Genomic DNA, 17,296 nt, shown 5'->3' with positions numbered 1-17,296 from the left:
ATACTTCTTCAATTCCTCACTTTAAAAAGTCTGAACAGGGCAGAATATCTGAGTATACAGAAAATAGTCTGAGATGCTTGATTACACTTCGTAATGAATCTTTAATTTCTAAAACTGTTGCCAATGGACGGCTCCATTTCCAGAGGCACCTTTCCTTTCCCTGGATTTTGGACTCTGCATCTGTCAAATGTAAACGGTAACACAAACAACAGAAGAGGAAATTCATTGTTGGTGGTTGACATTTTGTCCATAATCTTTCTGTTCCTTTTAAGTGCATTCATGCCCTTCGAGGGTTCAGCAAGGCAACACATGGGCTCCCTATCTTGCCAGCCCAGCTCGGAGAGGCAGATGCAAACCCGCTCACCTCTGGGGACTCAGAGAGAAGCCTGGAGGTGCAGCGGTGAAGGGCGAGCAGCTGGCCTCAGGGTAACAGGAGGCACTATTCTTGATGAGGGCAGCTAAGGGCAAGTGAGCTTTTTCTCACTCTCTGCACATGTGAAGTAAAGAGTGGTGGAACCCTCCCAGACCGAGGTCACTCGATTAACCCAGCCCAACGTTATCCAGATAACAAGGTCAAGTACTTCTCACTGTGAGGAATTTTCAATTTATTTCACAGACAAGATAGCTCGATCTAAGCCATCATCTCTCCTCCCCTGGGAATGCTATTAGAGGACGCTGACGGAGGAGAGCCAAGAGCTCTTTGCTGGGGTCCTGCCTTCACAGTCTTCAGGGTCCATCTGGCCAGGGTCCCACTCATTCCCCTGCTGGGAGTTGAGTGCTGTATCTTTACAAGAAAGCGGCCAGAGTATTAAGAGAGGGGATGGAGTCAGCTTTTCCCAAGTTCCATCTGGGATTCAGAGCACAGCATTTAAAGAAGGGGGACCCTCTCTGTTGTTTTTAAGGCAGGTGAGTGCTAGGAGGTAGGCCAGGTTGTAATCTGGGGTTGTTGTTAATAAGGCGCTCAAACCATCTTGGAGACTAGAGATCATGGGACTAGATTATAGGTTTATTCTAAGTAAACTGAAAAGCTCCAAGTATTGGAAGGGAAAAAGCCAATATTTACTTAGTGTCTGAGAGGAATCCTACTTCTAATCTATCTGCCAGAAAGAATTGAGAAACCAAAATCATGTAGTTACTAACAGGGTAACCAGACCAAGACTGATCATTTTAACTGAATGGGTGAAAAATAAGAACAACAACAATAACATCATAGCAATAATCCTCACTATAGAGATCAGATAATCTTTTGAAGTTAAAAGGAAGAAAGGGAGGGAAAAAGATCTAAGGGAGCAGAAGACACACACACACACACACACACACACACACTCTCTCTCTCTCTCTCTCTCTAATACTCCAGAAGTGGTGGAGATAAGGAGAAAGTAGACCCCACATAGGCAGGAGAGGTGCCTGGAGCCACTATCATTCATTTATTATGAACTCAAATCAGGTCATCTTAGTATGGTGGGTAATTCATGATTTGTATAAAAGTTGTACCTTTTTAAAAAAGATATGTCATTTGATTCTCACGATATTCCTGTGATGTAAATATGTGAAGTAAGATATAAGTGGATTCGACATCTATGCATTGTTTGGCCTCTTGCTTTTTTCCCCCACCTAATATCTTGGACAGTCACGTCAGTACACATGGATTTATCTCATTCATTTATATAAACATTGTATCCCACAGCAGGGGATATACTCAGTGATTTAGCTACTGCTGACAAAATGCACTCTTGCACATGTTTTTTGGTGAAGCTGTAGATACATCACCAGATTATGTCTCTCAACAGAGGACAGGAAAGTGGAAGATTCCACAAACAGTTGGCACCCTTGCTCCAGGAGATCCCCTGGAGCTGCTGTCGTGGTCAGATACTAACAGGGTCACGGTTCAGACTGCTGGGAGAAGCTGAAATGTCACCTGGGGACTCACCTGCTCCAGGTCCTCAGCTGACCTTTTGTTTTCTCCTGTGGGATCCTGATAGGGCAAGACAAAGAGCTCGGCAGTGGTGGGTAAGCCAGGGAGCACCGCTACCAAGATGTGCTGGCCCAGAACCCCAGTGGCCTGAGGAAGAGACACAGAGGCACGAGTGAGTCCTGCAGGAAAGCTGATGAGAAGGGACCAAGTGTTCAGCGGGGAGTTGGGGGTGGGGTGGGTATAAGAAGGCACAAGGGCGTGGAGGTAGGGTGTGAAAGCCGGGTCCTGGGTGCACCAGTGGGGGAGTGTACCTAGGTGCACTGGGTACAAGTCAGACTCTGAGGTTTGATCCCAGCTCCATCCCCATGAGACCTTAAACACTTCGCATCCCTTCAACTAAAAAGTGGGAATAATAGCAGTATCTGCCTTGTAAAAGTAAGTGGACCCTGCCAGTGCGAAGGCCATCACTTACTGCACTTTATCTCCTGCTCCTCATGCCTTAACACTTTCTAACCTGGCTTCCTCCTTCCTCGAAGTACTAGAGTTACTCTCCAGATCGACCAGGCATACCTCCATCACCTAACCTAACAGAACTCCCCAGATCACAGCCCTCAGACGTCTGCTGAGTTCTCCACGGTGTCAGATGTCTCCTGACAACCAGCCCGTTCCGGGAAGCACTCTCAGTCCTTCACTCAGCCATGCTGAATCTTCTATTAAAATCATTGATATCACTCAAAAACTTCCTCTTTCCTGAGTCCACTCTCTAGATGGTTCTGGAATCCATGGCCACAATCCTGGCTTCTCTCTCCAGCGGCCAAGTCAGAATGTCATTTGGTTGTTTTATGAGAACTTCTCATATTCACCCCAGAAATCTTCATTCTTCACGTGGATGACCAGAGGCACTCTGTTCCCAGATACCCCAGCTGGGAATCTTATCTCACCTCCGACACCACACTCTCACTTCCACATCCTATCTAATTGGTCTGTGAGATCTTGACAAGTCACCCTCCACACGAATGATCCTACTGATTCCTTCTTGTTTAAATGCCCCCCTGTTGATATGTCAATTCAATTTTTATGCTCTCTCCCTTTGAGTTTTACAACAGCCTTCCCATCTCCAGGAGACAGGCTACTACTTCCAGATTTACCTTCTTATAGTCCAATTCATATTGTATTTCCCCATTTAAATTCATGCACAAATTCCCACTGACAAATGGATTAAATATATACTCAAAGCCTTCTGCAATATGGTCCCACTTCTCCTTCTGAAACTAATTACCCACAACTCACATTGTCATCTTATGCTTGGCCAAATAGACTCATGTACAATTTCTTAATATTCCAGCCTTTTCTAGCAAATGTTTTTGTGCATGCCATCTCCCCTAGAAAGTCTTTTCTATACATTTGCTGCTACCGTATTACATATCCTTCATGAGTCCTCTTAAAGTTCACTTATTTGAGAATATTTTTCATGATTTCCAATTAGTTGATTGTTGTGTTCTGTAATTTACATTTATATCTTTTTCAAAGTAGCAAGAAATTCCATTTATTGGGTCCTTACCATGTGTCTGGCATTGTGCTAAGCAACTTCTTAATATAATGTAATACAACCCCCCACAACGACTCTCTGGGGCAAGTATTATTATGCCTCTCCATGCAGGTGAAGACAGATCATGGGTTGGGAATCCTCAGGAAGCTGGCTCTGAGTTTAGCATGTAGGGTGTTTATTAGGGGACATTCTTGGAATCAATATCTATAGGAATAAAGGCAAGGAAGCAGGAATGGGCAGAGGGAGAAGCTGAGTTGTGATAAAGGCCAACAACAGCCTCAGGAGAGCTTGTAGGGAGTGAGCACAGCCCTTCAGATTTGCCTGAAGCTGAGATGAGTGGCCAGGACTTTATACAGCTGCATCCTTGGACATGAGCCACTCCAAAAGAGACATGAGATGGGGAAGGCAGCTGAAGTCTCTGCCCATAGCATTCCCAGCAGGTAAGACAACACTCTCCCTGAATGGGGATCTGGGTGGTGCATCCCTGTTTCTGCTACAGGACAGACAGTAGATGGAGGAAAGTTCAACAGTGGCTCAAGGCCATCGAGGTAGCGAGTGGTGACACTTAGTTTGGAACCTTGGTCGGACCATAAATCCTCTGTCCTTAAGCAGTGCTCTCCTGCCTTCCTTCCCCTGACACTTATCACAAAGCAGCTCCTATCCCAGCTGATATCACACTGTTTTACAGCCCTCCTAGATTTTAAACACAAAGATTACGTCTAAACCGTCATCATCGACAAAAATGTTTATTGAGTGACATTCAGTTAAAGATTCCATTGCAAAATGTCAACACAAAAATCCCAATCAGTGAGGAAAAGGCAACTGATTTTATTTCTGTTACAGAATGAATAGGAAGAAAACTATAAATAAGTTGATCCCCAGTTGTACCTCTTGTAGAGCCTATTAGGGGACACTTGGCAATAGGGTACTTCAGAACTTAAAGAAGTGGCCAAGTGTAATTTTACTGATCTCAAAGTCAGGGTGGGGCACTAGGAACCAGGGCTGGCTCAGCTGCCTCTTAGGACTGGGTAACCAAGCAGTCTTTAAAACTCCCTCCACCCCATCACCCCTTGTCCTGGGGGATGTTGAGCCAACCTGTTTTTTCTGCATTTAGCTGATTATACTATGCAGCAGCCTACAAATATTAATGAGCAGTCATTTCTAGCCTACTGGACAGCTGGTGGAAAGGTGGAGGCCCAGGGAAGCTGATCCTTACACAATTAATGGGAAGAGAAATCAGCCCGGAAAACATCACTGCTGAGCTAATGCCTGGTTGATAAATCACCTGGCTGTGTTGGACAGCTGCCTAGGAGATCTACAGGGACACGGATCTCTAGAACACTGTAGACTAAAGGAGGTGGGCTGTAGGTTCATTGAAGAATATGAGTTATTGCTCTTGGACAGCAGAGGAGAGAAATAAACCAGTTGTCACACCAGGGACAAACAGCTCCAAGGGCAGGAGGGCCTATTCCAGTTGGGCCTTTGGTCTGGTAAGCTGCGCTGCCTGGTAGCCAGAACATGTAGCCACTGATCAAGTCATAGATGCTGACATTCATTAAGAAAGGCAAAGGTGAGATAGCCTTTACCCAAATGCACAGAAGACAACCCTTCTCCACACCACTGTTCTGTTTATTCCTGTCTCTCCATGTAACAAGGCAAAAGATAGCAGCGGAATAGAGTGGTTAGAAAACCGCACAATCAAGATTCAAACCTTGAGGTCTGACTCCAGAGCCTGATTTTAACTATACAAACTTGGGCAAGTTATCTGTCTCTAAATTCAGTTTCCTCATCTGTAAAATGGGAATAATCATACTATCTACAGCATAAGCTAAGCGTTTTGTGATTAAATGTGTTAAAAAATGCAAAACACTGAGAAGAGTTTCTGGAATATTGTAAGTGCTAAATAAATATTAACAGAGATAATGGTATAAATACAGGGAAGGCCAGCTCTTTGCCAAAAGCCTGGATGAGAGATCTGTTTTCCGAGCGGGGTTATCTGAGTGCCTTTCTCTCTCCTTATCCCTTTGTGTCATGAGGCACCATGTGTTGGGTTCAGGAAAGAATGTATAACTAATCCTAAATTGACTTTTCTTTTGGGCTAAGAATAGACCTTAGGGAAAAGTCATCTGTGACTTTCTGGGTTTCTGCAATAAATCCAAGCAGCTCCATGAGCAAATATCCTATTCCTCTGATTGTTCATGGAAGTGGTATATGGGGGGGGGGGGGTCATTCAAAAAGAAGGGATCACTCAAATTGTGGGTGACATTTGCTCAGAGAGGAATGAACCACAGCATCTTGTTACTCTCCCAGGAACTGGAGGGGGCTGTACTTCATACATAAAAACCCAGACATCTGGGACTTCCTTAGTGGTGCAGTGGATAGGACTCTGTGCTCCCAATGCAGGGGGCCTGGGTTTGATACCTGGTCAGAGAACTAGATCCCCCATGCATGCCGCAACTAAGACACAGCACAAACAAACAAACAAACAAACAAACAAATAAAATATTTTTTAAAAAGCCCCAAACATCAGATTCAGATCCTTCACTTCAATTTTGTAGCTCCATCACTTATTAGCTGTGAGGCTTTAGGCAAGTTACTTAACCTCTCTGAACCTCAATTGCCTAATCTGCAAATGAAGACAACAATACTTTCTCTTTTTCTTTAAGCATCTTTTAGGTCTCTCTTTTTTTTTCTTTCCGGCCACGCAGTGCAGCTTGGAGGATCTCAGTTCCCTGACCAGGGAATGAACCTGGGCCATGGCAGTGAAAGCATTGAATCCTAACCATTGGACCACCAGGGGACTCCCAATAATACTTTCCTCTTGGGACTGTTGTGGGAGAGCAATGCCATTACAAGAACTGGGACACGTAAGATGACCATGCTCCTGTGCTGAGCGCCCACCGTGCTGCTGTGCTGGCCGTTCGTGGAGCTGGAACCCGGGATGCTCCGCCTAACTGTATGCACGCTGTGCCTTTCAGTAGCTTGTGCAGTAGCTGATTTTATATGTTCTAATGGCTAATCGTGAACTCTGCCACATGACTGTCACATATTTCCATGGTCATCTTCTCTAAGCAGAACAAGTGTCTCACAAGGGGTAAGGACCCTGTGATTATTCAATTTCCTTTCCCTCTATAGCACCTGTGATGTGTCTGCACATGTGAGGCTCTGCTTTGCAGGTATCAGACAGATGATACCCACTTCCCCTGGCCTCCGGCTCTTTCCTGCCATTTCTCTGTGCAAGGGTCCCCTCTCCTTGAAGCTCAGTAAGGACAGAGAGGAAAAGAACCTGGGCCAGAAGGAGCTGTCTGCACTCACCTCCACCAGAGACTTTTTGATGACTCGGCTGATGTCTCTCCTCCACTCAGGGATGTCCGGGTTGTAGTCGTCCAGGTTTGGAGAAAAGGACAGGCGAAGAGACTGGAACTCCTCTGAGGGTTCAATACAGGGGGATGACTACAAGTCAGATAGGTCTCTCAAGAAGTCTGTTAATACTTTGTATTTTATACAAAGCTCTAATGAAGGGTCCTTTTCCTCCACACTCACCAGAGAGATCTTACTAGAAAGTAAATTCAATACCCCATTCCTCTTACCTCCCAGCTTTTTTTCTAGACCACAGCTTTAGTCTGTGGCCCATGCTTACCTCCACAGCTTTGTGCACTCTTCCCAGTTCTAGCCCCTGCTCTCCTGGGGCTAACTGTGCACACCTGGACTGCATCGCAGGTTTATGTCCCTGGGCCTTTGCACATGCCGCCCCTTGCCTAGAATGCCCCAACCTTCTCACCTTCCACGCACACAACATTCAAGCTCTAGTTCGAGCATTTACTGACAATACTCTCCCCAACTATGTTTTAATTTTTTCCTGTGTTATGACTGTGTTTTGCACATACTTTCATTATCATTATTTAATAATAATTATAATATGATTATATAACTGTAATTATCATTGTAGTCATTTTATTGCTAAATTTTGTTTGCCTGGAAGTTTCATTTAAGGGAAATTTCAGCTCTTTAATTCAAGGATTCTGTTAGTTGTCACAGTAGCCCCTGAGTTAATTTTGGTCCTCCAGGAAATAGATGGAATTATAAAAGCAAGGATTTTGTATGGAAATAAGAGTATTCTCTTGTCTATAAGAGATTATGGGGAGGAAGCCAGTGGAGCTTGGAGCACCGTCAGACCTCGATGCATATATGACACTTAGTGCAAGAGAAGGAGGAAGGTTCAGCAAGACTAATGGGAAGTCCATGAGCCAGAGTCAGCCAGAGGAGCCCTGTGTCCCAGGCGTGGGTTCGCCTTAGTATTCCTACCACACTCAGTCACTGGCGGGATGGCATGGCCTTGGCATTAGCACCGTGATGGGTTTCAGAGCCCAGCCCTGGTATACTTAGCACATGGCATACTCAGATCACATTGCTCCCCCGAAATCTGCTGGAGGCTCCACACTGCATTTAGAATAAGATATAGATTCATATCATAGCCTTCACAGTCTCACAAACCCAGCACCAACTTCCTCTCCTGTCTCACATCCCGCAGGCTGCTCTGTACTCCACGACCCCGTCTTTCCCCGTGTTCCTCAATCTGCCCTGTTCCTTCCCACACTAGCACACTTTCAAATCCCAGATGACAGCCTGCTCGGCTCCTTTTCAGCCTTCAGTCTCTCCTGGGAGAAACCCTTCCCACCTGCGACCTTATGTATCCTCCCTTTCACCAACTCAAACACCTTTCATCATATGAGCCTGTTTGTCTTCTTCATACTTCTTTCTATTAAATTATTTTGTTTTGAGGGGCCAGGGGGAGAGGGACAAATTGGGAGATTGGAATTGACATATATACACTACTATATATAAAATAGGTAACTAATAAGGTATAGCACAGGGAATTCTCAATACTCTATAATGACCTATATGGGAAAAAAAATCTAAAAACGAGTGGATATATGTATATGTATAACTGATTCACTTTGCTGTACACCTGAAACTAACACAACATTGCAAATCAACTACACTCTAATAAAAATTTTAAAAAAACCAAATAATTTTGTTTTTATTGTCTATCTCCCACACAGGAATATTAGTTCAATAAGGATGGGGGAACAGTGTTCCTGGCCCTTTGGGAGAATGCCCAGTTCATGGCAGATTTTCAATGACTAGGGGTGATTTAATTAATACATTTTTGTTGAATAAATAAATGCACAAGTATCAGTGGAGGTTCTCTGTCATTTATGCATTTTATTATTTAACAAACATTTCTTTCTTGTTTTAAGCGTGTTCTGGTATTTTGGGAGGGGTTTAGCAACATCAGCAATGCTGACGACATGTTCAGGAGATACAGAAATGCACTTGAGCATTTCCTAACACTGCTAAAGACTTATCGGCACAGGCACTGAAGACTCTTACACAATCAGGCCTGTGCTTATGGCAGTCAGCTTATTCCAAAGACGTATTTTTCAAAGCCTGACTATTTTATGAGTCACTGGCCACCTAGGTGAATACCCCTGCTTCAGTTCTGGTGGAGAAGGAAAGGCATGTTAATTAGCAGCGTGGTAAACGGCAGCACCAAGGAATCACCCACTGTATCCTGACTCTTCACACTGAAGGTGCACGTGTATGTCATTTCCACTTTCCCTGAACCTCTTAGCCAAACTGTGGAGACTTCATCTCAAAAGAAGATATTTATCTTAATAAAAAGACATAATGAGAAAAATGGTGTGGCTCTCTCTGTAGTTACTTAGCATGCTAAACAGCAGGGCAGAGAAATGTTATCCTTACATTTATTCAACAAAAAGAGGATGCATGTGGGAGGACTGAAAAGGGTAAACACCAGTAATACATGTATTTTTTGCAGCTGCTGAGAGAGATGAATTCTACGTTTACTTTTTCTTTTTTGTATTTAAAGGCAAAGCTGAATTCTGAAGCAAATTAAGGAAAACTGTGCAAACTAAATTTTCTTGCCTCCAGTCTCTAGTGTGGCTTTGGGTAGACAATCTTTCCTCTGCCCAGTTCCCAGATATGATACCTCCTTCAGTCTGACCATAAATGTCTTAACTTTCCCCTCAGCTTAATTAAACTTTAGACAGGTTTCTTCCAGACTTCAGGCTTTGACCTCTCTTTTCTTAGAGCATCTACTTTAGAAACTTGAGATTGTAAACTTTCTCTTTCTCTTTAAGATGTAAATGTTCTGCAACCCAGGAATGCCTTTCTCAAGGACCTGGGAGCCATCAATGGAATGGTATCATCAAGAAAGATAGCACCCCTGCCTTGGGAGGTAGGAGCCTAAGTTCCCTAAGCACCAATTAACAAACACCTGTGACCTAATCACTCTGATAATTCCCGCCCCCTGCACCCCTGAAAGTCCTTCATTATTTTCCACTAGCTCATCCTAGAGTTTAAAACTATTCCTGTCATTTGTTTCTGTTGAGAGTTCAACCTTGCCTGTTTAACTCCCTGTGATGCAATTTTCCTTTAATAGGTCACATCTGTCCTTAGAATCTTCTAGTTCTATATATGACACTATGGTCAACTCATCTGACTGCAGATGAATTAAGGATGTTGGATGGCTCAGGAATTTGGTTAGAGGAGTGGGAAACCGCTTTCCCCACTCACGCTTTTAGTAAAGAGATGCTTTTTAATGAAGATAATCCATTTGATGGAGAATGACCCACTCTGGGATGATGCCTTTAGAAGGATTTTAGGAAGAGGAAAAACTAAGCATAGCAAGAGATAGAAGGTAGTTAGAAACATTCCCTCTAGATTCAGAATTTTTATGCTCTGTTTATTTATATTTTCTCACTTATCAAACAGGGATAATCATAGCATATTCCTCATAAGTCTATTCAGAGGATTCAATAAAACAGGTATATGCTTAGAGCAGATGCTGGTAAAGGATCCATCAATGGTAATTTCTACCACATCATCATGATTATTATTAGACCTGTTACTGAATAGCAGAACGACTTTAAGCCAGTAATTTCCCATTTTGGGGTGAAGTTTCCTAACTGTGAAATAATGAGTTGGACCAGATAAGTCCAAAGACCTTCTAGATTTAAAGTTCTGTCTGTGGTTCTAGTGAGGAGGTAGCTGATACATTTCACTGAGAGGACATCTGTTGGACTCATGGGTCAGTGCCCATTAGTGACACTGGTGACATTCAGGAGGGAGAGAGGAAAGAGAGCATCAGATGGAAAAGACATGAGAGCCAGTCATGTAGGGTAATTTCAGAGAATGGGCCCTGGGTCTAGATGAGCTGGGCTGGAAGCTCCACCACTTACCAGCCGGGGCAAGGTCTTACCTCTCTGAAAAAAATGAGGGTGATAATGTCAGCTACCCTACGCTAGGGTTGTTATAAGAATTAAATGCATTCCCAGAGCACAGAAAGGAGAGGGAGAGGAAAGAGAAACAAAAGCTCTCCTGCACGTGGGCCACCTGGCTAAGAGGTTGCCTCACGGATGGGACCTTGTGCGAAAACCACAGGCCTGGTTTACTTTCACTTACTACTGGGCCTCATCAAGCCTCTTCAGGAAGTGGGGAGGGGGGAAACATTATGAAATCTAACAGGCAGCCATGCAAGGAATAGTGTCCTCAGACATGTTCAAAGTTGCTTATAAATTACATTCTGAATTTGAAGGTCAAGTTGGCAAGATGAGAAATGAAAAACAGAACCTGCATCAGAATCAATTAATTCTGGAACTGGGGCAGTTGATATTGTTTGCACCACGAGCTAGTGTGTCTCTGTCTCTTTAACCCTCTCAATCTCTGTCTCACCTTCCCTCCCTCCCCCACCTTGATCCCTCCCTCTTGCTCTGTCTCTGCAAGGCACTTATTTCCCTATTTCCTTCTAAATTCTTGCTCTTTAAATTTTAATTTTTCAGGATGCATTAGTACCGCTTTCATATTAACAATAAAAGTTTGTATTTTTACCATCTCCTAAAGTACTTAGTGCAGAGCCATCTGACTATCTTTCCATGCAGAAAAAAAAAATACCAAAATGAGATCAATTTGTATAAACTGTTTTCCATAAAGGATTCCACCTTTCCATTTCAGTAAATTTTCATTCCATGTAATACCCTGACCACACTCAATTTCCCCAATTGATTACCAGATTGTTCTGTACAGCTGTTTGTTCAAACTAATATCTAGTCTACGATGATGCTCCACGTGGGCTTGTTATGACCCTTCTATCACTTTTAAACTAGCATTTTTAAATGATACATATTTGTGGAAGAGATTTTCAGAGCATTTAGACATTGGCAGATTCTTCTTAATGATCAAAACTCTCGAAGTTGAACTTTTAAAAAAAAAGCCTCGCCATTAACCATTTTCTTTTGTAACACATTTTAGCTCTTTAAATACCACCAAAATACCAAATGGAATGAATCAGTGTTACACAGAATGAAACACTCTTCTCTACCTAAGGTAGGTGAATGTACAGCTGCTCTATGGGCACTAAAGCCAGTTTGAAAAAAAACACAGCAATACACCCTCCTGGGGTTTTGTGACCACTATGTTGCTGGTGAACCACATCTTCCCCAGAGGAGGAGATGAGACTTGACTCAGATCTTTCTCATTCACTACCCTCTCTGTTCTCTGGGAAGATTCATAAGCCAGAATGGCCTCCAGCACAAGGTACCAAACCACCTCATCTGAGCGACGGATGAGGACAGCGATGGATCACAAATGGACCACTCACCGTACACTGCAATGGTCTTTGTGTCTTGCAGGATGGCATTCCCAGCTGAGACCTGCACCGTGATGGTGTTCATCCCTTCGGAAGTAAACTTAAATGATATGCTTCCCTCCAAGGTGATCAGGGGCTAAAACAAATGAGGCCACAGAGTAAGGGGACAGCTGTTCAGTTACAGGCGAGACAGGCACCAGCTCTGAGCCACCGACAAGCTCCTTAAAGCAGCAGAGGCTCTTTCTGGGGCAGCCCCGTGCGACTGACTCCACCTATGCCTCCCTGTCACCCCAAGTCAGGCCAGAAGAGGCATGACCACAAGAAACTCCACTCATGCCTGTGAATGTGACATGTCTTTTCTGCTTTCATCCTGATTCAGGGCTGGGGAGATCAGTAGGTCTTGCTTGCTGGTGGGATGTATCTCTGTTGATAGCCTTAATCCAAGGAAACATTAAAATCAGACAAAAAGAGGGGGTTCATGTTAATGCAGTTGAAGCAGTAGTCACGGGAAGGCTAGGAGCCGCCAGTGCTTCTCTCCGGGGAGTACTATTTACATAAAATTACGACGGAACACAGCAACCACGGACACCGAACTACACTCGTTAGACTGGTGTGGCCTTGTGTGGCTTGGCCTCCTCTGAGAAGCCCTCTCAGCAGTTTCCTGGAAAGAGCTTCTATGGAAACAAGCACTAATTGGATAGTGGTTTGAGGACTCAGAAAAAGAAAGACTTGGAGCAGTGCCTGTAATGCAATTGGATACCGGGGTCCTAGAGGAAAAGATTATTAGCCTGCTGACCTCCCTCGACTCACTCCCACAAACATTTCATTCCTATCTTTCCTTAATTAATTTAAAAATCAAAATTCATTTAACTCCCTGTGTAGCAGAGGGTAAAGTCCAGCATAAGAAGTCTACTTGACATAATCTGTTGAGAACTTGGCTTTCTTCTAAAAGCTAAAAAAAAAAAAAAGGTTGTTCAGTACTTTCACCTTCTAGTATTAGCTTTCAGGCAAATAACATAGATTTCTCCTCTTTTACTATGGGTAGTGGGTCCAATTTTGGCCCAATTTACATAAGACATAAAAAAGGCTTTCTTTTCAGCTGACTTATGTCAGCAATAGAGGTAAAAGATTCCTTTGACTATCAGGCATGCAGCAGGTCTGGTGTCAGGAGAGGTTTCCTCCCTGGGCTTGTGCAAAATTATGGCTCTGGTTAAAGCCAACACTCAGCTCTGGGGTAGAAAAAGATTTGTATTCACACAAGATGCACTGCATTTGAAGAGCAAAGTCACAAGTGAAAGCAACTCTGCTGGCAGAAGATGAAGCTTTCCAGGCCAGAGCAGGCGGTCCCGGGGCCCTCTGGGGAGGGAGGCTTCGGGGCCTGAGTTCTCCTGCCTTAACTGACATTTGCAAGCAAACTGTAATTTCTGAGAATGGAGTGGGTTTCAAACTGAAACAGAGCATGCAGCCTGGTGTGAGGGGAAGACGAACCCAGGCAGGCGTGACAAGGCCTTGGCTCTGCGTGGAGCAGCTGAATGAGATGGGAGGAAGCCTCTACATCTGTGTCCTCCTCACTTTTCTCATCTGTAAAATGAAGGACTCGGAGTAAATGAGATCTAAGGTCTCTACTGTTTTTCAAATTGCTGCTGACTTTGGATCACAGAGAACGTTTGCTGGAAACATAAAGTGGAAAGCTGAGCTAAGGAAGGGGCCATGTTTGACCCCGGGTTGAGGGGCCGTGTCTGATCCAGGGTGAGGGGGCCATGCAGGGGGTGGGGTGGGCTGGATTGCACAAGCATATGTGGCTCTTGCCTATCTCGTGTCTACTGGTCTATTTTCCTTTTGAGGGCCAATCTCTCCCTTCTCCTGGTCCAGCACTATGATCAAGGCCGGGTCCGTATTACTATGTCCTGGGACTTCTGTTCGAACTTTGGGGAAAGACGGTGTCTTTCCTCTGCTGAGTTGTGAGAGCATAAGGCTCAGACTGCTGCCAAGGGTCACTGCAGAGCAAAGCCCAACTGTAGGACCAAGCTAGCGGGGAGGAAGCAGAAGTAAGAGGTAGGGGTGCAGAGGTGAGAGACAGAGACATACTGAAGAGATGAGCGGGGCACTTGGATCCCGCTGCCCCTGGAACTGCCACAACCCCTAGTCTCTTGAGTCACGAAAGCCATTTCTTTCCCTTTTTTGCTTCAGCCAGTGTGCGTGGAGCCACGCAGACTCCACGCGGAAGGCCAACCCACCTCGGTGTTGTTTCCGTACCACCACACGTAGGTGAGGGTGCCCACTTGGCTGGGCCACAGCACGGCAGTCGCGTTGACCTCTTTGTTCTTCGTGGTGACAAAGGGAAGAGACAGGTGTACATGCTCCAGGGGACCTGAGGCACAAGAGGAGAGAGGAGGCATGGAGACGGAAGAGCTCTCTCTGCTTTGTCTTCCCTGCTCTGAATACACATTCCTTCCGGAAGCCTTCGAAGCATCCATCGGGTTCCCTGAAGGAAGTGCTCAGGCGCTTTCCCTACTCTGGGGAAAAGGATATATTGTGAACAACTGTGTCTTGATATTATTCTATTTATCGATCTTTTTTCCAGGCCTAAAACCTGAGTTATTTATGTGTAAAAGTTAAAAAACTTACAGGTAATTGATGAAGTCCTTAAAGGAACAGGAATAATACAAAATTTCACAGGGAGATGCAAAATATTTCCAAGAGGCTGTATTCTTGGTGGTAAATCGGGACTGTAAAAACCTCATAGAATCCATGTTGGGTGGGGGTTGGGGGCGGTTCTTATAAAAATCCCCAAACCATCTTACACATAATTATTCTTTATTTTTTATTGGGTTTTAAAGATGTGTGTGAGTATATGTAAATGTGCATGTTTGTGCGTAACTGTCAGTGAGTTTGTGTTTGTGTGAGTGCATGTAAAGCTCCCTGGTTAGGTAAGCACCATGGGGTGCTGACCTTGTCCAGGACAAAGGCAGGCACAAGGGGGCAGAGAGAGCTCTGTGGTCCTCAGCTCCTCAGGATGTACTCAGCTGAAAAAGAGGATGCTTCTAGCGAGGGAGGTCCGTTAGACCAGAAACCTTCATCAGATGTGCAAACCCACAGAGATCTCCTATCCTATCCTATGACCCCTGACCTTCTCTTTGGGTGACTTTTACCAGAAAAAATGCATGTATGACTTGTTGGCCCTGAAATATGTATAGATGTGTTTGTGTATGTTCACTCTGTTTATATGTAAAGATGTGCACAGTTTTTGAGATGTAGCAGCTACAGGAACATTGGCTGGGTAAGTGAACAGACACATATAATTTCCTACTTCTGCTTTTGTCCTTGTTTTTCTCTCTTTATAGATTAGAGGCTTGGTGACCAGCAAATAGAGCAGAATTGATTTTCTGGTTTACAAGCCATATGATAAAAAGCAGTTGATCATAGGTCAGAACGGTTCAACAAGATAATAAAAGGGCGGCGTTTCCAGGGCAATGACTGGGGGCCACATATTCTGTGAATGACTTCGTATTCTCATTTAATCTTCACAACAACCTTACGAAGTAGGCACTACTGTCAGCCCCAGGCAGAGATGAACAAACAGAGGAAGGTGACCTTCCTAATTCCAGGGTGTGAACCAAAGCAGTTCAAGTTCAGGGACCAGGCCAGCTGACAAATGCTCAATAGGACCCATGTTAACAAAATAGCTATGAAGAGTCACTACTTACTGATGACTGAGATATGCGGCAGGCATTGGGCAATGCTTGTTACACAGGCTCTCATTTACGGCACACTCTTGCCATCCTTCCCTCACGTGGCATGCTCCAGCAGGTGCCCCATCCCACCCAAGGACTTTGCTTACACATCTTTCTTATGGCACCTGTCGTCTCCAGATTTCACTCCCAGTGTCCCCTCCAACCCTCCTCTGTGACTCCTCCTGACTCCCTGGTCAGAGCTACCTGGATCAGCCGCCATGCAAGAACTAGATAAGCTCTGCCAGCTACACCACTTCCATCCTAAAACGCTTCATCTTCATCTCTCTCACATATGAGCATTCAACAGTTCTTTTAAAGTCCAAAGGTCAAAGTAAGGATGATGCCTGTGTATCCTGTTCATGATAAAATTTGAATCTTGTTCCTGAAATATGGTCGTTTCTTCACTCGTTAGTTTCTGAGTGCTACTGTATGCCGGGCATTATTCTAGGTGCTGGGACATGTGGCACTTGATGCACCCTACATATTTTTGAGGGAGGCAGTGAAGGAGCAGGGGTAGGTGACAGCATGCTATTTCTGATAGGGTGGTCAAGCAAAGTCTCTCAGAAGCAAGGACATTTGAGCAGCGACCTGAATAAAGTGCAGGAGTGCACCAGGTATCTATTGGGGGAGGTCCAGGGTAAGGGTAGGATAATGACCTTGAGGAGGAGGTGGCTTGTCAGGTGTGAGGATGGCAGGAAACGACAGCAGTAAAGAGATGGAGGGAAACAGCAGACACCAATGAGATCTAACAGGTATTTAGGACACTCAGTGGGTTGCTTTATGCCCTGAAGAATGTCCACGTGTGTTTGTATAAGTTCCTTCTTGTATATATATACATCATCCATTCATACAAACGTGTGGAATTTAGCTTTCAGATTGCCAAGTCCTCTCGGGCTCATTTACTTTTTATGTGTTTAATATACCTGGCTCCTGTTGCCCCAAAGCCTATCTTTCAAGCCTCGCTTATCTGCACAGAGGGTGTGACCTGCACTAAGGGAGCCTTAGAAGTGAAACTCCAGCCCCTGGAGGCCCCCAGCTGACTAGCTGCACTCAGCTGAGAGCGGAACAAGCTGGCAGGCACGGCTTCTTCGGACAGGTGCCTGCAATGCACAGAATGGACAGCAGGTGGCACTGCATTACTCCTTATGAAACTTGGCAAGGTGGCTGAGAGAAGGGGGAAATTTAACTCTTGCAAATCGTCTTCCTTCTCTTGTTTGGTCTTCCTGTGCTGCAGGGAACAAGTGCTGTGTGTGTGTGTGTGTGTGTGTGTGTGTGTGTGTGTGTGTGTGTGTGTGTGTGTGTGTGTGTGTGCGCGCGCGCGCGTGCGCTGATCTCTCTGATCTGCCTCTGGCTTTTGTTCTGAAGACCTCCTCTGACCACCTAATTAAATACTGTGTGTGTATCATATTGCTGTTTGTCTGAAATGT

General features: G+C 44.6%; 1 protein-coding gene across 4 annotated transcripts in view; it reads right to left on the bottom strand.

Moving 5' to 3' along the window:
* SORCS1 (sortilin related VPS10 domain containing receptor 1) overlaps positions 1 to 17,296 on the bottom strand; it is a 497,412-nt gene that overhangs the window by 22,592 nt on the left and 457,524 nt on the right. For all 4 annotated transcript variants that reach the window (XM_057735386.1, XM_057735384.1, XM_057735383.1 and 1 more), the window contains exons 20-23: positions 14,373 to 14,506; positions 12,148 to 12,271; positions 6,780 to 6,892; positions 1,931 to 2,062 (exon numbers count right to left, since the gene is read on the bottom strand). In XM_057735386.1, the coding sequence (XP_057591369.1) occupies positions 1,931 to 2,062; positions 6,780 to 6,892; positions 12,148 to 12,271; positions 14,373 to 14,506 (503 nt within the window). The remainder of the gene's footprint in view (positions 1 to 1,930; positions 2,063 to 6,779; positions 6,893 to 12,147; positions 12,272 to 14,372; positions 14,507 to 17,296) is intronic.

This window comes from Hippopotamus amphibius, chromosome 5 (assembly GCF_030028045.1).
Source record: "Hippopotamus amphibius kiboko isolate mHipAmp2 chromosome 5, mHipAmp2.hap2, whole genome shotgun sequence".
NCBI lineage: Eukaryota > Metazoa > Chordata > Mammalia > Artiodactyla > Hippopotamidae > Hippopotamus > Hippopotamus amphibius.
The sequence above is the reverse complement of the archived record's forward strand: the minus strand, read 5'-3'. Positions and strand labels throughout refer to the sequence as shown.